Source organism: Ammodytes marinus (genome assembly GCF_949987685.1).
Source record: "Ammodytes marinus genome assembly, chromosome: 6".
NCBI lineage: Eukaryota > Metazoa > Chordata > Actinopteri > Uranoscopiformes > Ammodytidae > Ammodytes > Ammodytes marinus.
The window spans coordinates 22,647,794-22,670,421 of NC_137235.1; the positions used below are offsets into that span (position 1 = coordinate 22,647,794).

The window sequence follows — 22,628 nt, forward strand, 5'->3', positions numbered from 1 at the left end:
GCCTGCTGCCTTGCACAGTAAAAAGATGAGAATACAAAGCAGAGAGAGATGGCTAATGACCATGTCCCCTTGTGTCACTCCTAAGTGGCTGACAGGGTCTCGCTTGGCCGCATGGTTAACAGACCAACAGTGTGTTTCAGTCACTGCTAAATTGGACCTGACACACTGTTAATATGAAAAGTTTGGACGTTCTCTCTCTCTCTCTCTCTCTCTTTCTCTCTTTCTCTCTCTCTCTCTCTGAGCACACTTTAGTTCTGCGTGCAAGGTCCTTTTTTAATGGCTTCACGTTGAGTTAATGTTTATCTGTTGTGGCTAAGTGTAACAGTTTACCCGCAGGGTCTTAAAAGTATGCACAAAGCATTACATTTAATATTCTCAAAAGAAGGCATTAAAAGTATTTCACTTTCTTACAAAGGTCTTACATTTTTTGATTGCCCTTTCATAGGGTCAAATAAATACTGAACATCAGAAACATGTTATCCAGGTAAGGCCATGAGGGGTCGTTACGTGACCAATAAACACTTTTTGATTTTGTTATTAAGGGTACTGTACAAAGCTATTGTTATATGAATGTGAGTTTATAATGTTATTATTAGCCTATATCCTTCCGTCTTTTGCCCTGTATATGGCGAGACGTTGGCATTACATTTCATTTTAAGTCGCATTAAAAGGTATTCAAAAGTCTTCAATTTAACTTGGGGATTCCTTGGTGTACCCTGTGTAAGTTAGAACCTTACACTCTCTCTACTCAATATACAGTCTATGCTCACAACACACAAACATCACTGGTTGGTAGGGTGACTCCTCTGACATCTAGAGAGAGAGAATATTGATGTGGAAGCGTTGGCCACAAACCAAAACACTCAGCTGATTGGATGAAGCATGCAGTGGAAAGCAAGAGAATAGACCAACATGGATATAGGGCTTCTGTTTATGGCGATGGTTATTCTTGGGGGTTAACTCACGTGTAATCAGGTGGGTGTTCTATAAAGTGAACACGGCTGCATATGTGCTTTGTACAGGCACGGAACTTACTAGAATAGGTTGGTGTCTGTTGCCTTAATAGGGCCTAACCCTTTGCCCGTCTGGCTAGCATGTTTTATTGACTGCAATAACTAGATGGAGGTATCAAGTGTCCTTTTGTCACCACCACCAGTCTGAGAAAAGCCTGAAACCATTAATGTGACTTGAATGAAAGAGAATAGGATTTTTGTGACAATAATATACGTCTTTTTGACCCTCGTTGTTAATATGTAAAATGTCTGTAAGATTCAGGACATGTTGTAAAAACCAGTACAGATCAAAGTCTGTGTATTTTCATTTAAATGGATATAATCACTTCAATAAAACCCAACACTGTGTACTTTTACAATTGTAGTGTATTGTTGTATGTCACTACAAGTCCTTTTAGTATCAACATATGGTGTTGAGCCTGCAGATATTATATAAACCTGAATAAAACCGGTTGGTAAGTTTACGTCATCATCAGAGACAATACTTTGTACATTATACAGTGATAGGTCAATCTAGCTGAAACTAGTTTATTAGAATATTCTTATAGATAATCTTACCATCATGAAGGTTGCATTTCTTTTGTGGAGACTGCTTTAGGAAGGTGTTAGTTCACTTGTACCGTCATTTGTAGGATGTTGTTTGTGATACTGTTGAACTGTATTGCATTATATATATACACAGAGGTGTTTCAGTTATTTAACCTACCCTCATTGATTAAAAAATGGTGTGTAATTCCCATGGCGTCTACTGCCTCATGTGGGGGTGTGTGAGTGTTAGTCATTCTGAGGAACCCGATCGGCTTGAGGCAGTGGTAACTTTATCCCTGTGGCCCTGGAACACAGAAAGGAGGCCGGGCCTTGCTTTGTTCATAGTGAAAAGGGTTTACAAGGTTAGATGCTGGGAGAGTTTAGATCTATTAAAAAAATAAATGAATATCAACAATGACTTATATCATTGGACTAAAGGCTGTAGCCTGGGTAACACATTTGCAGCATCTGTTTGTTTTTCAAGTCTAACTAAAAAAATTAAGGGAGCTTTGATGGGAAATGAAGTGAGGAGAAGCAAAACATATAATTATGCAAAATAATCATCACTATCAGATAATAAGTAATTGGAACTTAATTTATTATATATATTTTTTTAGGAAGTGACTGTCTTATCACAGGTATGTAAGGGCTGCTGCACCGATAATTGATCAAATATATGAAATATTAAGTATGACTCACTTCAATTTCCAAATAGGATGATGTTGCCCAATCTTTTAACTGTTATATATTGTTTTCTGACGGATTGTGGGTCTATTAAGTTGCCCGTGGTGAAATAAAAACCTTCAGTATATTCCCACAGAGTTCATATTAACTTAAATGATGATTATAACATTGTCATCTTTCTCCTCTCTTCCCTCTTTGCACTTTGCCTCCAGTCACTACCTTCTAGGCCGATGGTATCCTGATGCCCTGGAAGCCTGCGTTGTCTCTCTGAGCCACCAGGGGGCCTCAGTCCCACAGCGGGACAAGCAGCTCTGAGTTTGCTTTCACCCTGAAGCGTCCAGCCCCAGTCAAGCTGTCCAGCCCTGCCTCCTCTCCGTCCTCCTCTCCTCCCTGCTGGCCCCCACAGGCCCCCCTGGACTCCCAGCCAGCCTTCTCCCTCCATGAGGGGCGGGGGGAGGCTCCGGGGGCCCTGGACGTGGAGCCCCAGCCTCAGCGTCTTGCTTCACCCGGGAACCAAAGGGCCCTTGGACAAAGACTCTTCCATGATGTGTCAACTTTAACAGGTAAGTGAGAAAGGACGCGTAAAACCCTTTTTTTCAAAGTGTAATATGTACAATTTCATTTAAAAAAAAAAAGTAAATATGATATTTATTTAAATATTATTTCCCCCTGGCATTTTGTCCACAAACACATTCCATTTAATTTTGACTGTGACTACACTAGTATCTGTCTCTAAATACTATTTTGAGTCACTACTGTCTAGCCCCCTTCATTCAAAGCAGTCAATAAAGAGAACACAAATTCCTGTTACATAGTTAAGTAGTACAGCTTTAAAAGGATATGATGAAAAATGATTGACCACACACATGTTGGTAAGGACCAAAGGTACATTTGGTTATATTTTGAATAGCGTGCACCAACACGTTAAGAGAACAATGTAGGTTCATAGATGTATCACTAGAGGGCAGTGTGCCATCGTCGGTGACATTTCAGCCTAGTGGATGTTAAAGTGCTGCTTACTTTCTCTTTCTTTTGTTCTGTTTTCCTCAAACATAAAGCCATACATAACTGAATCTTGTTTCAAACTACAGAAACACAAACATGCACTAACAGCCTCTCTCTGCACACTCAGACCTTTGCTCCAACCTGCCAGAGTTGGAGATCGTGAGCCTCCTATCAGAGAGTCAGCCCAGCTACACTCTACGAGCAGACACTGTGTTTGGATACGACAATGACGACTGGCTGCACACCCCTCTGCTGCCACCAGAAGTCGTTCTGGGACTCACACACGAGCAGATTGAAGAGACCTTCAAGTACTTCTGTGAGTACTGTCTTGTTTACACTTAAGGTGAAGTGTGTACTGATTGGACTAGCAGTTTCAGGCTCGGACTGTATAGGTTTTTCACCTTTTTGATGTGAAACATTTTAAGACGCAGGGTTTTGGTATAGTCTGCTGAGAGAACTATATTGAGCGCCTGGCTTAAATGATTGCCTTGTTTTTTGCTTGAAAAGGATAAAAAGAAGGCCAAACTTCACATCAGTGCAGTAGTGCTAAACCTTTACTGGATGTAAAGGTCTGTTTGTTAATAGATAATGATAGATGTATTATCACCACAATGCTAAATAAACAACAACAGAGTAGGTTGTAGTGGCTATGAGCTTCCGCTTACTTTACATCATGTATTCGTTCAGAACTAGTCCTTTAATTGGTTACGCGTCTGAGATATCAAAATACATTCACATACACAGGTTAGAAAAAGAAAAATAGAGCATCAACATTTTTTAAAAACAATATTTTCTACATGGCTTTACCTGTTGAGATTTGTAAGGCTTTGCCAAGTCACATCAAGCCTGTGTTTTGTCATTGCCCCTCATTGTATAGGGACTAAATGATCAATGATTGGTAGATTACTTGATTATTAAAATATTTGTTAATTCCAAGGAGTAAACATCACCAGGATAATATTGCCTTTGCTTTCATTCTTATATTCTGCCCAGAAATGAAAATGAACGTGTGTGTTTTTGTGTGTGTAAAGCCTAATCTCACGTCTCCACCACACACCCCGACACCACTGCATTAGAAGTCACAGATGCCAGAGGTCAGCAAGCCGATTAACCTGCCGTCACTTGACCTCCTGAGCAGTGTCTTAGACGGCATATCCCACTGGCCCCTCTGACCTCATGACCATCTTATTGGCAGGTGGGTTAGCCGTAGCAACCCAGTAAAATGTTTATAATTAGTTGCATAGAATGTCTAGACTTGTAGGGTGATAGTGATTGCCCTAAAACTGTTGGTGACTCCTCCCAAATGTAATGCTGAGGGGTCAATTATCGAGTCTTACAGGTTCTGCTCTGTATTCTTTGTATTTTTAAATTCACCTTTTTGTTATGCATGATTTGGAGAAAGCCTCACCTCATATCAGTTTGACATTTGTTATGGAAAGTCAATAAATCAGTGCTTCGGTCAGCTACCCATTACAATCAACACACCGTGTGAATGTACAAATATCGGCTATATTTACTTTGCACTGATTTCCGAAAGGATTAAGGAACTTTGCTTTGCGCTTATATATTCATTGTGACAGAAGGCTGTGCACGCCCATGTTAATCTCCCTCTTATAATTTACTATTTCACCCCTACTGCATTGCTATTCTTGTTTTTGTCAGTATCTAGTGTTGAACACCGAGGCAGGAGTAAGTAATACAGGCCACAAGGAGAGATGTGCTGATTCTAACGTTATTCAAAGATATCCTATCACAGGATAGGATAGGGTTTCATGAGATTGTGTGTCTGCGACCTCATAATGCTAGACATGCTGTACCCATCTGATGCCAAGCCACATGTTCCTATCAGGACCAGTACAGACTTACCTGGCCCCCGCACACTCTGCCACAATGAAGTCTTTGACTATTTGGCAGTATTTTCTGTTCCATCTGTGTGTGTGTGTGTGTGTGTGTGTGTACACTTTATACAATTTGTTTTTCCAGTCTTTTCACCTTCATGAGGAAGCAAATGATAAAAAAAATAACATTAATGACGTGCGAAGTCCACTGATCCACATCAAGGAACTACATTATAAAAATACTTTTCTAAATCAACATGGAACCAGTCAAGTGAGCTCCGCCTCCCCCTAAGTATGCTGTAACCATTGTCTGCAGCGTGTTTTGCTCTTGTGCTGGGGAGCTGGCAGCCTGCGAGCATGTCTGATCATTAATAAGTAATGATTATTTATACATCGGTACAGAAATATGAGCGCTATGTGATTGCTGTGCATGGCTGTGTTTCTGTGGACTCTGCGGGGCAAAACCCTGAGGGAAATAAAAGAACTTTCAATGTTTTTTCCTCAGACAAATATTAACTAGTGATATCAGCCTTGTGTTTGCAGAGACTTGTACTGTTGATACGGTGCTAACTCACATCCTCAACAATGAGTTACAGTAGTGGGTGGATTTCATCAAGACCTTATTCAAAAGTGTACTTAATTGACAGTGTTTTGCCCCTCATGAGTATGCTAATTGTTAGTTAATAGAGTTAATATAAGGGTAATCACAATCATCTTGGTAATATGATGTTTAGAGAAGGTTGAATCATAGCGCTGCACTAGAGTGTTGTTTTTCTTACTGGGAGGTGACTCTAAAGATAAAGCCTTTGCTTGATATTGTGGGCAAAGTACTGGAGACATTACTGCTTTTTAACCTATATTCCCCTCACAGCATTATTATATGTAGTTGTTGTGTAGTGCCGCCGTAGTTAATACAACAGGTCCAACTGTCCCTGTAGAGTGTGATGTGATTTCCACTTAAACCGTATTATGATTCATTCACATGTGCAGTGATTTTATTTTGCTGGCACTGGAAAAAAAAAAAGTGCTTGCAAGGAGACGGACAAGTGCAAGAGAAAATGGCACCCAACAGATGGCAAAAGCTGTGTCTTGCGTGCGTCTCTTGCGTGCGGTACTCGACCTCGACAGGAGACAGCCAGTGCGTGAAAAATGAATGAGCAGGTTAATATTTGATTGCAAGAAAACTGCTGTGCTGTGTAGGGTTGCAACTGCAAGGGAACGGCACAGACGGAGAGAAGACAGTGAATATGATGCCCGGGTGTAGAATGACTCTGGACCATCCCAGCACAATGGACCACTACATTGTAAAAATCAATGGAATTTCCTTTGTCCCGATTGGATGTTGGAAAGTTATATTGTTGATACAAGATTAGAAAAAAAAAAAAAACATCTTTGTGGTGGTTGCCCTGCTTCTCTCTAGAAAAACAGAATATGTATTTACTATGTGTTCACAGAAGGCAACCCTCTGATCCACAGAGCATAGGAATTTTTCAATTATATATTTGAATCTTTTTTTATTCATATAAATGTAAATATCAACTTTGTATTACACAAAATGAAACATTATTTAGTAAAGGGTAACATTTGTAGGAAAAGGATGAATGAATAGTATATTTTTCTTGTGGTACCCCCCCACCCCCCAGTCAAAAACATCAAATCATAAAACGTATTGACTCTATTGATTCCTTCAGACCCCCTGTGGGTGTGTCTCTGTCTGCACCAGTGTTACGCAGCAGAGCCCTCTCTCTTTATCTGGTGTTACGTATGTGGACTGAACAAGAGCAGCCATTGGCGATGGGCGGAACCTACCATCTCCCTCAATTGGACAGGGGTGGGTGGGCTTAATGCAGCATCCCTTTAATCAGCTTTGCCATGCTGGATATCTTTCAAATGACAGCCTTATGACTCCTATGTTTTAGTGCTTGGACGAGGCCTGTGTAATCAATATCAGCTTTTATGACTCTTGGCTTGGATTTTTCTTCCTCCATCCCCCCTCCCCGTCTCCCTCCCCTGTTCCCTTACCCGGTAGTACAACGTGGCCAGGTGAACGGAGGCAGGGATGACGACAGATGGACCTCACTGTCAGAGGGATTACATATTAACCAGAAGCCGCTCAGATTCTCTTGCACACACAGACGTATAGGTGTGTACACCCACACTCTCGCAGGCTAGTGGATACGGTTTTCAACCAAACACACAGGTCGGCAGAATGATGGCAGACACACAGCTGGGGGTGTGTCACAGCCTGGCCAACACACAATAGAATTTTAAAGGAGCATTTTGTGGATTTTAAGCGATGGACGGGGAGGCGGAGGGCAGCTTCTCTCCGGTCACCATGGAGGTGTGGATCTCGTCTGCATCCGAGGAGATGGAAGGAAAGAAGGGAACCTCCAGCCCGGTGTTGGAGGCAGTGGAGGAAGAGAAGATCTACTGCAACGGAAATAGCAATAACAACAATAATAACAAGAAATGCGACAGCCTATGCAAGGAGGTGACACAAGGTGAGACCAGGCAGAGGACAAGAAAAGACAAGAGATTTATCAATGATCTGCAGAGCCATTGCTTAGAAAGAGAATTGGATAAAAAGCCTGGATTATATAATATCATGGTTAATGTTGTGATTATTATTCTGCCGTGCAATTTAAATATTGGTCTTTGGTTTGTTTTGTTGTATTTTGCATTGTCAAGGTGTTTGTTGTCTGAGAGCTTTATAGTCCAGTGCATGTACTGCAGTGATGTCATTGAAGGCACATCAAGCACAAAGTCATGTGGTTCAACAAAATGCTTCTTATCTGCATCTGTTATCATTGGACTCCTTTAGTACAACATAAAGGTGCCCTACGACGTGCACCGTTTTGTAAATATACTTGAATGTTTTCTCTTAGTGTGTTGAAGGTCACTTAGCCTGTGTGTGTGTGTGTGTGTGTGTGTGTGTGTTCCCCAAACGCCGCAGCAGCACATTTAAGCCCTGCGTAATGCCGTTGTCAGAATAAGGGAATGTAATGTCACCGCTACAGTTTTCATTTCTTTTACTTTCCCCATTGACATGGTTTTAAATCTCAGAGGAGACTTGTATTGTACAAAATCTGCAGGTACATGGCCTGGGCTGCTGACCTCCTTTCAGTGCCAATTTGTCAGTTGCGTTTCCTGTAATGCAGAGTTAACGAGTGAGGTTTTTTTAATTAAGTATTGTTTGAGTGTGTTGCCTGGCTTTTAGTGTACAGTAATTTATATTGCCACAATTGAATCTCGTTACAGTATGGTTCTAATATGTGTGCATCATAAATAACATAGCCAATTTAAGATTTAAAAACTGCAGATAATATTTTTCCCCTATTCCTCCTCTGTGCGTCCTTTGTTTAAAGCGGGCATGTGGCTGGCACTCGCACCAACACTGCGACATGGGCACCTCTCCAGAGCGCTTCTCTGTTACACAATAGGATAAATAAATTGGATGGATTTGTATTGCACATGTCCCTCTGTCTCTGTTGATCTTTCTGCTTTGCATTGTGTTCACCTGCTACATTTTGGGGCTAAAATCCAGCTATAATTATCAGTAGTGGACCGGACGCTGTTTGTGTATACAGAACTCATAATTCCTTATTGCAAGAATAATGTTACCAATTATAATAGCATTGACCTACTCTAAGACATTCTCCAGTCCAGGCATATTTTCAATAGGAAGCGCTGCAACATGGTTTTAGCTCCTGCACAGTCTGCACCTTTAACAGAACAAGAGACCAATGGGGATCAATGTCTTATCTTATTATTGGAGCTCATCCATGCTTCCTGTCTGATCCCCACAACATATAACAGACGTCATAAGTATGCCTAGGACAGCACGGTCCGACCATTGCTACACTAGTGTCTGGCTAAGACTTCAGGGTGGCAGCCTGCATTCAGATCTCTTCCCCTGATCTGCTTTTAGACTGTGGCAGGTGGGTCAAGAGGCAATATAGAAGGTATTTCAGCTGGCGAGACTTTGTGAATGTGTGTATTGCTTGCTGAAGGATGCATTCATTCAGGTGCAAGCAGGCCATTCACGATAGGAAGTGTCTGACATAAAGGGATGCTTCATTGACTGAGAATTACAAACACATGAACCCTTTTATTATTAAACGGCCGTAGCACTTGACTGACATGAAATGATGGAATGTCATTACTCTTTGTTGACACATTTGACAACACGTTTGAGTGAACGCTGTAGTGAACTTGATCTTATTTTGTATTGTGTGTGTGTGAGGGTCCAGTCCTGCTCCAGCCTTAATACACAGCCTAGGCTCAGTAAACAGGACTGTTGCTAACTACAGTGGGCCCCCTTTGTTTACATGCCCATTTACAGAGCCTGTGCTGTGTATTAACAATGGATTTGTTTAGGCACACACAAAGTATGGACAGGTAGCGGATAATAAGTAAATATTCACGGAGAATCGCCTTTTAAGTAGGATTTGAGAAAAGTTAACTATTAGGCTACCTGGTTAACTTTTTGTTAATTTGTAGGAATTACACTTATCCCCATTTATAGCTCAGGAAGATTTGTATATGAACGAAGTAACGTGTAAGATGTAGTTTAGAATTTGTTAATGATATTGTTTGGTGTGCCTCCTGATTCAAAGTCATTTAGATGATTGGAGTGATTCTATTATACCCTTTTTATATAGGCTTTATACCCTTTTTATATAGGCTTTTTGCAGTTAAATTAATGTAACGTTTAATAAAGAAGAGTATCCATGAACTGTATAACTGTATAACAGCAGGGTCAGTGAAATATGCATTCTTCTCTTTTAGATTTGATGTTCAAGTACATTTTCCCTACTGCCATGTCCTTGAGAGTAACACAATATCGTAAATTAAGAGAGACTCCAATACATTTTGTCAGTTTTGTCATTTTGGTATCACAGACCCAGCTTTTGCAGGGGTGTCTCCTTTAAAGCCCAGTAGAGTCTCCTGACTTTGTCTGGCAAGGCCTTGTGGTTATTTGTGGGTTTAAAGTCTTTGACACACGTTTGCAACGTTTGTTTTGTTTCTGCTGTATTCTACACTCTAAATCCCCTCACACTGCTACAGACATGATTGATGTTCCATAATTTATGGTCCGCTACATTATACTTTACAATGCAGTAGTTCGGCCAAAGGTTAGGCTCCTTTCCATTAGGCTGATTAGATACTGATACAGCTATGTTTTTCCAGACCAAATTCAAGGAGCTCAATCTAATTACTTTGCTGTATGTCTACTTCCCATCTCTTGAGCCCAGCAAAGTTAAGCTCTCTACCAAAGTAAGATTACGCAACTGATTTTGGTTTAGCGGTTTGGCAGTACGCAGTGTCTCTGTAAAGCACACACTAGTGGTCTATACCATATTACACCATGAAAACACAGTATTGCACTTCATGGTTATTGTTTTTAACTGAATTCTTTGGTAGACGTAGTAACAACCTTTTGAAATTCTAATGACATTTTGATAACCCTTTTTGCTGTAGTCTGAACTGAGAAAAATGTTTTATTGACATTTTGCACCTTTTCCCGCCTTTATGGAATTTGAAGTTGACACAAAGAAAACCTTATCCAGGATGTAAACAGAGTTTCATGTCAATAGTTAGTCACTGTTATCCCTTCCCTACTGTACCTGTCCTGCTGGTGTGAACACTCTGTCTGTTTAACCCTGGCAGTCTCTCTCTGTAGAGCTATATTGGTATCCAGGAGAAGCAGGTCTTTATTGGCTCTTATCTGGGCTAACAAGGATCAAGCTAAGAGGATCAGTATCTGGCTGACCACATGGAGATGTTATTGTCTGTAGCCAGGGAAACTTAAAGGAGAAGCCAGATATACCAGAGGCCATACAGTCTGGGTGTGTTGTCGGTTTTTGTTAAGAGGGCATGTTTTGTTTATAAGGGCAGCCTCTCTTTCTTAATGCGACACATGGCAGGCAAAAAACATATTTTTTCAAATACTGGTCAATTTTCAAGATTTTTGGCTATTTTGCCTCTTTAACATGTATTTTTTAATACTAATATACAGTATCTCACAAAAGTGAGTACACCCCTCACATTTCTTCAAATATTTCATTATATCTTTCCATGGGACAACACTGAAGAAATGACACTTTGATATAATGTAAAGTAGTCAATGTACAGCTTATATAACAGTGTAAATTTACTGTCGCCTCAAAATAACTCGACACACAGCCATTAATGTCTAAACTGAAGGCAACAAAAGTGAGTACACCCCTAAGAAAAAATGTCCAAATTGGGCCCAAAGTGTCAATATTATGTGTGGCCACCATTATTTTCCAGCACTACCTTAACCCTCTTGGGCATGGAGTTCACCAGAGCTTCACAGGTTCCCACTGGAATCCTCTTCCACTCATTCATGACAACATTACGGAGCTGGTCGATATTAGAGACCTTGCGCTCCTCCATCTCCCGTTTTAAGAAGCCCCAAAGATGCTCAACAGGGTTTAGGTCTGGGCCAGTCCATCACCTTTAACCTCAGCTTCTTTAGCAAGCCACTGGTCGTCTTGGAGGTGTGTTTGGGGTCGTTATCATGTTGCAATACTGCCCTGCAGCCCAGTTTAAGAAGGTTGAGTGCACGTTTTCAGCGTCATACCAAGAGGTTGGCTTTGGAAAATTGACGTATGAGTGCTGCCAGCATTGCTGCAGGGCTTGAAGGGGTGGGGGGTCAACCTGTCAGTGCTCAGACCATACGCCGCACTCTGCATCATACTGGTCTGCATGGCTGTCGTCCGAGAAGGAAGCCTATTCTAAAGATGATGCAAAATAAAGCCCACAAACAGTTTGCAGAAGACAAGCAGACTACGGACATGGATGACTGCAACCATGTCCTGTGGTCTGATGAGACCAAGGTACATTTATTTGGTTCAGATGGTGTTAAGAGTGTGTGGTAGCAAACAGGTGAGGAGTACAAAGACAAGTGTGTATTGCCTATAGTCAAGCATGGTGGTTGGAGTGTCATGGTCTGGGGCTGCATGAGTGCTGCCAGCACTGGGGATCTACAGTTCATTGAATACCAACATGTACTGTGCCATACTGAAGCAGAACATGATCCCCTCCCTTCGTAAACTGGGCCGCAGGGCAGTATTGCAGCATGATAACGACCCCAAACACACCTCCTAACGACCACTGGCTTGCTAAAGAAGCTGAGGGTAAAGGTTATGGACTGGCCAAGCATGTCCCCAGACCTAAACCCTGTTGAGCATCTTTGGGGCTTCTTAAAACAGGAGATAGAGGAGCGCAAGGTCTCCCGTATCCACCAGCTCCGTGATGTTGTCATGAATGAGGGGAAGAGGATTCCAGTGGCAACCTGTGAAGCTCTGGTGAACTCCATGCCCATGAGGGTTAAGGTAGTGCTGGAAAATAATGGTGGCCACACAAAATATTGACACTTTGGGCCCAATTTGGACATTTTAACTCAGGGGTGTACTCACTTTTGTAACCGGCAGTTTAGACATTAATGGCTGTGTGTCGAGTTATTTTGAGGGGACAGTAAATTTACACTGTTATATAAGCTGTACACACGCTACTTTACATTGTATCAAAGTGTCATTTATTCAGTGTTGTCCCATGAAAAGATATAATGAAATATTTGAAGAAATGTGAGGGGTGTACTCACTTTTGTGAGATACTGTAAATAAAAGGTCCGATATACATTTATATGTTTATTTTTACTAAACCTTGTCTGTTTGTGTCTGTATATTTCTCCTATCCAGCCATCTTTAACGGACATTATCTCAACATTATTATTTTTTTCTGGATAGAGTGAACTAAAACATGTCGTAAATGCACATTTCAGACCTGTACATAATATTTTTCATTTCAGATTTTTTTTAAATCCCAAACATTATTATTTTAATGTAAATAATCAACTGGCAAAGTTAAATGATATTAATAAATTAAATAGTTTTACCCTATTCACATGCAGTGTCTTAACTTCATATGTGTACATGACTATCTTTTAAGTCTGTAATCTATTGTACATCCAGAGATGCAAGAGTTAACCAGAAACTTCAGTAGGAAATCAAAGGGAAAAGAGTCCAACGGTGCTATTACTTTGTAAAACCATCAGAAAGCTATCTGTCTCCTCCTCCATTCACTCTATCCCTCTCTCCCTCTCTCCCTCTCTCCCTCTCTCCCTCTCTCCCTCAGTGCTGTGCTCAGACAGAGTGGGCCAGGTCACCAAGACGTATCATGACATCAAGGCTGTCACCCACCTGCTGGAGGAGGTGAGAGAGACACACATACTGCAGAGCAATGGGGTTATGATGGAGGATTAAAGTTCTCTGCCTCACTGACCCTCACTACTGTATGTCACCCCTTTGTTTCTGTCAGTGCCATCAGAAAACAAATCAAATTTAAAAATGTAAATCAAATTTTAAAAATCACATCAACTTTGCTTAAAGGTAAAAGAAAATTCTGCAATTGCCCTTTCCTCAATACAAACTAGGATTTAATATCTGACATTTTGAGAAAAAAAATATAAATGAGCTTTATCATTATATGTTGTAGAGTAAAATAAATGCAGCGTTTATGTATGACTTTGCAGAAAGAGCGAGACTTGGAGTTAGCAGCACGGATCGGTCAGTCCCTGCTGAAGCAGAACCAGGAACTGACGTCGCGCAACGAAATACTGGATGAACAGATTGAGATGGCAAAGGAAGAGGTATAGTCATTAACCTTGTGATAGCACACAGTAGCACTGAAACACATTGGTGGCTGTTGTGTTATTGATGTGCTGCTTGTACAGTCTGCTGAGCTTCCAGTGACATAAGTTCACTGTACTTTCCAGATTGCTCAACTACGACATGAGCTCACCATGCGGGACGACCTCCTACAGTTCTACGCCAGCACTGAGGAGATTGAGAACGCTGAATCGCGCTCGCCGTGAGTTCACACACACACACACACACACACACACACACACACACACACACACACACACACAAAACATATTTAGTTTAACAGAACGATGTCTAAAGCAAACGCATGTTTCATTTTCTTGTTGTAGAGTGAAGAGGAATGAGTCGTGCAGCTCTCTCAGTAACTATGTCCACTATGACTTCCTGCAGCAGAAACTGAAAGGTTTGGAGGACGACAACCGCAAACTCCGACTAGAGGTTTGTAGCACTGCAGAGTACTCGCTCAGGATGAAATGAAAGCAAACTCAATTTTTCCTGTCCTACAGTAACAGTCATTTTCAGGAGGTGGTTTAAAATAAATATATGTGTGCACTGCAGTCCCATTTTACACTGCATAATGCAAACTGAACACATGTCTAACTTTATATTCAGTAAACCATAAATGTGATGCTGAGGAGTTCAGTCTGTTAATATGTGGAAATTCACAAATGCAAAATGTATCTTACAATTTAAAATGAAAGATGGATGATTTTGTGATATTCTGACGCTGACATTATGTGTGCAGGCCAATGAGCTCACAGCAGAGACCACTGACTACGAGGAGCAGGAACAGGAGCTGATGATGGTGTGTGTGGAAGAGCTCTGTAAGTGTCACACAGACTTGTCTCAGCATAATGTAATTAACACACAGGTGAGCAGCTGCAGGTGTGTTGACCAGACTGGTGTGTTTCAGCATCCGTCAATAAACAGGTGGCGGACCTGTCAGAAGAGCTGGCGCGCAGAGTGGAGGACTGCCTCAGACAACAGGAGGAGATCAGCTCTCTGCTCGCTCAGATTGTTGACCTGCAGGCCCGCTGCAAAGGGGTGAGACACACACAGACACAGACACAGACACAGACACAGACACACACACACACAAACACACACGCACGCACGCACGCACGCACGCACGCACACACACACACACACACACACACACACACACACACACAAGAAGGTGCCCTCAAGGAGATTACATACAACAAGAGTTTGTATATTGTCTACAGACTCTCCTGACTTTCTTCTCTCTCTCTCTATCTCTCTATCTATCTCTCTATCTAGCTCACCAATGAGAACGAGGAGCTTACCCAAAACCTGGGTACCTCGCGAGAGAGTCAGTTAAAACTTAAATCAGAGGTAAGACACAAAGTTTTACTTTTTTATTTACCATCACCTACAGTTTCATAGCTCAGATTTGCTGTTATTCTGGATTTTAAAGCCTGCAAAAATGCTTGTTTGTTAGTGTGTGTGTTAATGAAGTTGGAAAGACTTTAAAACGACCCGTAATTTTTTTTCTAATAATTTAATTGTTGTTGCAAAAGTACGGCAGCTACAAATACTTTAGCCCTTATCTGTCAATATTCACTTCCGGAATGGTGAATGGTACTTTTGTACTAACATTGTACTGCAGTATGACCGATATGCCTCCCCCTGTCTGCAGCTGAAGGACCTGCAGGATAAATACTCTGAAAGTGAGGACATGCTGTGCGAGGCCCGAGATGACATCAAGAACTTGCGCAATAAGAGCGTCCCCAACAGCACAGTGCAGCGCTACGCCGCGCTGGCCTCGGTCCTCCCCATGGACTCACTGGCAGCAGAGATAGAGGGCACCTTCCGCAAAGGCCTGGACAACCCCCCCTCCTCAGAGTACAAGTGAGTCTGGGATTTTGGGTGTTTGTTTTCTCATCGAAATCTCAAGAAATACTGGACAAATAATGCTAGTCATCATGCCTAATCTGATGCTTGCATGTCCTGGTAGTTCTGCCCTGCTGCCTTTAGCACGCCTCACTCTAAGAAACGACCCTCCAGTCTCACTTATACCAACAGATATGTGTCTGTCTTTATACTTTCTTTTTTTACCACTATTTTAATAGTTAAAGTTTGACTATATTTAAGGCCAATATTGAGTACTTATGGTTTCCAACATCATGCAGGGAAAGTCTGGAACATATACTCCATCCACAGTGTAGTATGAAATTTACAGACAATAAAACTGATTATTTTAAATAATAAAAAAAAGTTAAGTTGACGTATGGTAGGAAAAGCTCTATTTAGTAGCTATATGTCAGTAAAATACATTAACATTCAACACTGTTCTTCTTTCACAGTTCAGCAGCTGCCTATAATGTAATACTAATGATAATTCTTACTTGGCTTCTTATACATAGCAATGGGATGCTACATGAACGCGCAACTTTCTGCCAACTTGACAGCTGTTTGATTGTTTCACATTAGACATTTCTGCATTTATGTTTTGTCTCTACACTGTCAACGTATCTCCATGTATTGTGACAGAACAAAAGCTGAATTTAAAATACGATGGCAGTGTTTGGATCGTTTTGATCTTTTGCTTGTTTATGCTGCCAAGAAGCTGTCAAATCTGGTCAACCACACCCACACACACCTGGTTCTGATGAAGCAGATACGATAAGAGTCATCAACTGTTAAAAAAACAAAAAAATACATTCTATTAATTCACTGGAAAATGGGTGTAGCAGGTGTGTTGCTACTTACACACAGTAGCAACCTACTGTGTGTAAGTGTTTTGCTTTCTTATCTTCTCAATTTTTCGATGGGATTTTGTGCATTCTAGTGAAGATCAATAGAATTAGACTTTGACAGTTGTTTCTGAGCCCATGTCATGCTGCCCTTCTGGTGTCTCAGTAATAAGCATGGATATAATAACATGTGCTTGAATAAACTGTGCGACTGAAACCTTTTCAGACATATCAATTGAATATATGTAATTTTCTTTATCTTTTTTTGTGAAATAATTTGAACATCGTTTTTGTTTATTGTATTTACATGCTTTTCATTATGTTTTGTATTTTTGCTGTTTGATTTTAATTTTCATATGTATGAAATAAATGTTATCAATCAATCAATCAATCAATCAATTATTAACAGTTGACTGTTTGTCCTAGCAGGAGCCACCCGTGGCGTGTGTTTGAGACAGTGAAGGTGGTGAACAAGGCGGTGAGGCTGCGGTCTCGCTGCAACTCCCCGGCTCTGCCAGGCTCCAGCCCTGTGTCCACTCGCTCCAGCTGTATGAGCACGCCCCGCACCAGCTACTATGGCTCCGATAACGCCAGCCTTACCCTGGAGGACAAGCCTAGCCCCATTCATGCTCTGAAAGAAGACAACAGGTGTGTTTGAATCTACTACATACTAAGTCTACTAAATCAAATAGAAAATTAATTCATCCTTTCAAAATATACTAAAAGTTAAAATGACTTTTTATAGGTTGTAACATGTGAAATTCAAGTTTATTAGCAGGACAAACACCTAGAGATGAATAATCTCAATTTCGAGGGCGTCCTTAACACAAATATACAGAAAGTACAAAACACATAATACACACACACACAGACACACACACACACACACACACACACACACACAGTAAGTAAAAAAGCACATAAATAACTGAAAAATATGTATAATAAGTCTACATACATCCCAACATGTTTATCATGATTAACTCACTTAAACGTTTGTGGTGTAAAAACATTTCAAACCGTATTCCCCCACAGTGTCAGTGGGCCAAAGCGCCTGGGCCAGCCAGGCACACCGGGAGGCCAGGACCTGGAAGCCGCCCTGCGCAGCCTGTCAGCGCGCCAGCAGAACCACTCCTCTGAACGGCCTTTCTTTGACGTGGAGCGGGAGCGTAAACTCCACGCCCTGGCCTCAAGCTGCCAGGAGGCCGAGGGCTCCAGTGGCTTCCTCACACCAAACGACAGCCTGGCCTCCAGCCCCGCAGCCTCATCGGGCACCAACTACTCCAACGGCAGCTCACGCCACTCCTACGGCTCCTTAGGGGGGTCTAGGTCCTATCTGCCCGACCGCCTGCAGATCGTCAAACCTCTGGAAGGTAAAAGTTTCAGCTGGATTTCTTCTAGATTTATTTGGAGCTTTTTCCCGGTTCATATGGGATTCATGATGGAGCACAAGACTGTCAGTCCTGATCGTTGTCGCTGATATTTAAAAAAAAAAACTTTTCAACCCAATGCTACACGCATCACAAACATTAGTGCGTAACTTCATATAAAGGAATGACGGTTACATTGAAGCCATCGCCAAACGAGTTGACACAAAGTTGAATAAGCCTATCAGCTCCACAACACCCTCTCTGTGTTTCTCAGTAGGGCAGCGTTTACAAACCGATGTTGCCCCCTGACACCAGCGCAGGAGCTCAGAAAAATCCCAAGACATTTTTCAGACCATTACTAAAGTCTAACCTCATGTACTAGATGCGCTGACAGTGTTGTTGGATTTTACTCAGAACTCCTCATGGGGGTAACAGAAGTTACGCACTATAGCTTTAACCTTCCAATGAAATTTAAGACATGACATTGTAACTTAGAACCCTATAAATTGAATAATTTTATCTAACAGTATAAATATCATCTGCTACTACCGCGTGACGTTAAGTACCCTCTGACTCTTCTTGCTGCAGGCTCTGTGACTCTGCATCAGTGGCAGCAGTTGGCCAAACCAAACCTGGGCGGCATCCTGCATCCACGTCCGGGCGTGCTGACTAAAGACTTCAGGGAGCTGGAGGTGGACATCCAGCACGTCTACAGTCTGAACGACCTGGAGGAGGACGAGCCTGACCTGTCTCATCTCTCTGCTGCACACGGCCTGGGTAGGACACCTCAACACAACAACCACACTTTACATTCTTAGACACTTTCTTAAATCCCCTCTTAAATTCATATTGCCCACTTCCACTCCTCCTCATCATTCAAATCTTTTTCATGGCAGTTTCCAGTTGCTTTTTCTCTAGTAGTTTCATGTGTCTTAAGTTTAACGCGCCTTTTTCTCCCTCCATTACATCACAGTCGCTTCATCCGGTCCCAACCTCCCTCAGACCTCTCCCACACATACCATTACCACCTGCCAAGTCTTCCAACCCTCCCTACTCATCCCCTCTTTCTCCACTGGGTAAGCATATACATACTGTAAACATGCAATGTACTGTACCAGTGCCTTTATGTTTTTGTTTTGTTTTGTTTTTATTGTTTTAATGTTGTGTTGACCAAAACCCAGATAAGAGAATCACCTTCTTGGATGATAAAGTTTATTTTGAGCTAGAGCTTGATGTTGTGTTACCATACAGCTCTGAAAATAGCATTCTGTGTTGATTAATCCACAATTTCTTTGCAGTGTTACTTTAATCAAACAAGTGTGGATATTCCCGGCCTCCTCTCTTCCATTATGCTTTTTGTCCCACTCAGCTGTGCTCTTTACCCCCACAGTGGTAGAAAACGTCTGTCGAGGCTCTTCCTCCAACTATAGAAGGAGCCCTCGGGGCAAAGTAAGAGTTGACGGTTATGGATACACTGCAAGCGCTCGATTGCAATATTAATGACGGAGGCACAGTGTCATGTTAGTTTAACTAAACAACAACAAGCTTTATATAAAAGAAAAAAGGTCTGCCTACATTATTACAAGTCTCAGAACAATGCCCTAGCCTGAGATGTTTTACAATTTGCTGTGACCTGAAAGAATTGACCCTAGCTACTTTATGGTAAAATCATGCACTGTGCATCTGCTGAATGCACACCTTTTGTTACCTACTAACATTTAGAGCTATAGTGCGTAACTCCTGTCACCCCCATGAGGAATTCTGAGTAATTACAACAATTACAACGATACTCGTGCATCAACGTACACAAAGTAAGCTTTCAGTCATTGCGCATGGATTTCATGCCTTCTGCTGCACGTCCATTTTTCTTTCTTAGCAGTAGAATCAACAACTGAAACCTTTCTGAGCTCTTGCCCCAGTGTCGGGGCGACACCAGTTTGTAAAAGCTGCCAAACTGAGAAATACAGAGAGAGTTTTGTGGAGCTGATAGGCTCAATCAACTTTGTGTCAACTCGTTTGCAGATTGCGTTAATGTAACCAACATTCATTTTTATGAAGAAGTTACGCACTATAGCTTAAAGAAGCCTCAGTACTGTCAGAGACTGAGATGTTACATAATTTGCTGTGACCTGATTTATTTACCATATTGTGAAACGATGCACTGTGCGTCAGTTAAAAACACACCCCGTGTTTCCTACTAACATTTAATCCTCTAAACTGGTACATGTTCTCTAACGTGTTTGGACTCCACATTATTTTCTTTCTGTTTCTAGATTTTTATCTCAGGCTATCACCAGATGCTGTTTCATCACCACTGCCTTAAGGCCAGGACACACCAGCCCGATAATCGCCGTCGTCAAAAAAAAAGACGAATCTGTTTGGTGTGTGCCGTGACGTCGGCCGACGTAGAGGTCGTCGGGCTTGTTTTGAGCCTGTCGGCCGCCGATTGAACATGTTCAATCGGCGGCCGACCGTCTTTCATTTGGAGCATTTTGATTGGTGGAGGGCTAGCGAATCAGTGAAGCCCGGAAGTGAGGCGGGTAGCACAAACAGCTAACAACAGCTAGCCATCGTTTTAATGTGTTTGTTCGTTTCGTTTTGAGAGTACTCACATGCATCAATCCTTGTTGACTGCTCGACACCATGCTCGACACTCTCTGCTAAAAATTGTGCTCTTATGGTCCATAAATATAAATACGTATTTCTATCTATGTTTATGCTCTAGAGAGATGTCCAATCATTTCCGGCTTTCGTATTTTTTCGGGCCACAATACAGATTAGCGCCGCCTGCTGTTGTGGAGACATTACGTCCCGCGAGCGTACGGAAAATAAACAGTCGTCTCGGTGTGTTCTTTAGCAGCGACGGGAAGCTGGAGCTTCCTGAAACGGCCGACTCCATTTTTTTTGACGACGGCGATTATCGGGCTGGTGTGTCCTGGCCTTTACTAACATCATGTTTATCCACCTTACAGATACTAACAGCAGATGAACTAACTGAAACAGTTGACATGTTTTTATTGCTTGTATAAGCGTGCATGTTTGTGCAACAACAAACTGCTTAGTTTTATTATCTATATTGTGTTTTATTTGAGTTTTTTAATTCTGATTTATTTTCTTTTGGCAGCGTTCGCTCTTTCGGCCTTCCGTCTTGTCGGAGCTGTGAGCTCGTGAGCACTTCATCGCCGCCATCCCACTCTGGCACCTCCACCTCCACCACCAATACTACCACCACCACATCATCTACACATGAAAACACTTCTTCACTAGGACTGCTTCAGCTGCTGCAAGAGCGTGGCATCTCTGCCTCTCCCTATCCCCACCACAACCTGAGGAGCAAACCTTCAAACTCTACAGCAGAAGACAATGGTGGAGGCTCATCGTCGGACAGCGGGGCACAGGGGAACGCTTTCAGTTTGAACTTGGTGGAGAAGCTTAGGGGACTGGGGCTGCACAGAGTGGCAGCCTGGGGGATGAACCTGGGACGTCCTCTGCAAGTTTGATGAAGGGCCGTCCACTACCTCCTCCTCTCTCGTTCACCGTAGTGACTTTGCATCCAGCCATGTGGTTCCCATCGGGCAGTTATGAAGAAGAAAAAAAGCCACGGAATGTGCTAGAGCCATACTTTAAGTTTAATTGTACAGTAATGTTCTTTTCTATCAATTTGTGTATAGTAGTTGAGCGTGTGTGTGTGTGTGTGTATGTGTGTGTGTTTAAGTTTGTGTGATATTTTCATCTCAGGACAATCACCTGATCACCTGTCTGTTTGAAATACTTTCTTTTTACACCAAAAAAAAGAGAGAAAGAAACATCATGAAGAAAAAAATATTTTTATACTTTGTTTCAGTGATCGTCATTTTACACGTTCCCCCTGCCACTGCTTTTAAGAAACCTCATCGCTTGTTTTTTGTTGTTATTTCCAAATTGGATGTGTATATAACAAAGCTGTCAAAAATGCAGCTAAATGCAGTAACTTATTGTAAGTTGAAACCACAAACCAAACCAATGCTGTCACACTGAAGAACTTTCAAATGCACTGCAGTTCACTCTGGTCTTCCTGCTCATGAGCTGCTACACAGAGAAAAGCATGTTGTATATAAGACCGTCACACATCTTATCTTGAATTTAAACGCTTGAGAAATCAAAAAGCCCTGGGATGACATCTGCCCTGCACTGGGACAGACGATGCACTGACTGAACTGAAAACATCCTGGTAAGACAGTGAATGGGATCTTCAGAAGCAATATGTATATATAATGAACCGCGTTGACTGAAAATCTTGCTTGTGCAAGTCTGCTGTACATCACGTCATTGGGAGTTTTGAATCGCTGGGATATACATATGAATTCAAAATGTCTTTGGGGCATTCTAAGTGACTTCCCCAATGAAGTAAAGGGGAACCTTTATTTAAACTAGCAGAGTGGTCATTATTTCAAGGGCACTTTTATTTGAATTTTCTGACGAATCTACTGTAGGAAAAAGGCATAGGATACTGTGGATTAAAAAGGGAAGAAATAAAAAAAACAAAGGTTTTAATACTTGTGTTCCGACTCAAATCAACCAAACCATTGTTTATCTGCACTACTGTTTGCTCTGTACTGTGTTAGCATCACTGCTCTACTGTATACAGTATGTCCAGTGTGTGTCCAATCCATATTATCACCTGCGAATAAAACTTTGCATTTCCATCCACTACAGCTTGTATGTCTCTCTTGTGACCTCACGGCAGTGATGAAAACACATGTGGAATTAACACATATGACACTTGGGATAATTCTGCAAA

At 41.7% G+C, this 22,628-nt stretch overlaps 1 protein-coding gene across 1 annotated transcript; it reads left to right on the top strand.

Annotated features, from left to right (window-relative positions):
- Positions 1-473: 473 nt before the first annotated feature.
- Positions 474-22,527, top strand: hap1 (huntingtin associated protein 1; the record flags this gene model as incomplete). Its single annotated transcript, XM_080028840.1, has 16 exons — positions 474-484; positions 2,505-2,788; positions 3,358-3,546; positions 13,232-13,308; positions 13,629-13,745; positions 13,872-13,966; positions 14,091-14,199; positions 14,507-14,585; positions 14,675-14,805; positions 15,043-15,117; positions 15,422-15,633; positions 16,908-17,126; positions 17,514-17,851; positions 18,437-18,625; positions 18,822-18,924; positions 20,973-22,527. 16 exons carry the CDS (start codon positions 474-476, stop codon positions 21,346-21,348), a joined length of 2,604 nt encoding a protein of 867 aa, XP_079884966.1. The 3' UTR covers positions 21,349-22,527.
- Between the last annotated feature and the right edge of the window lie 101 nt (positions 22,528-22,628).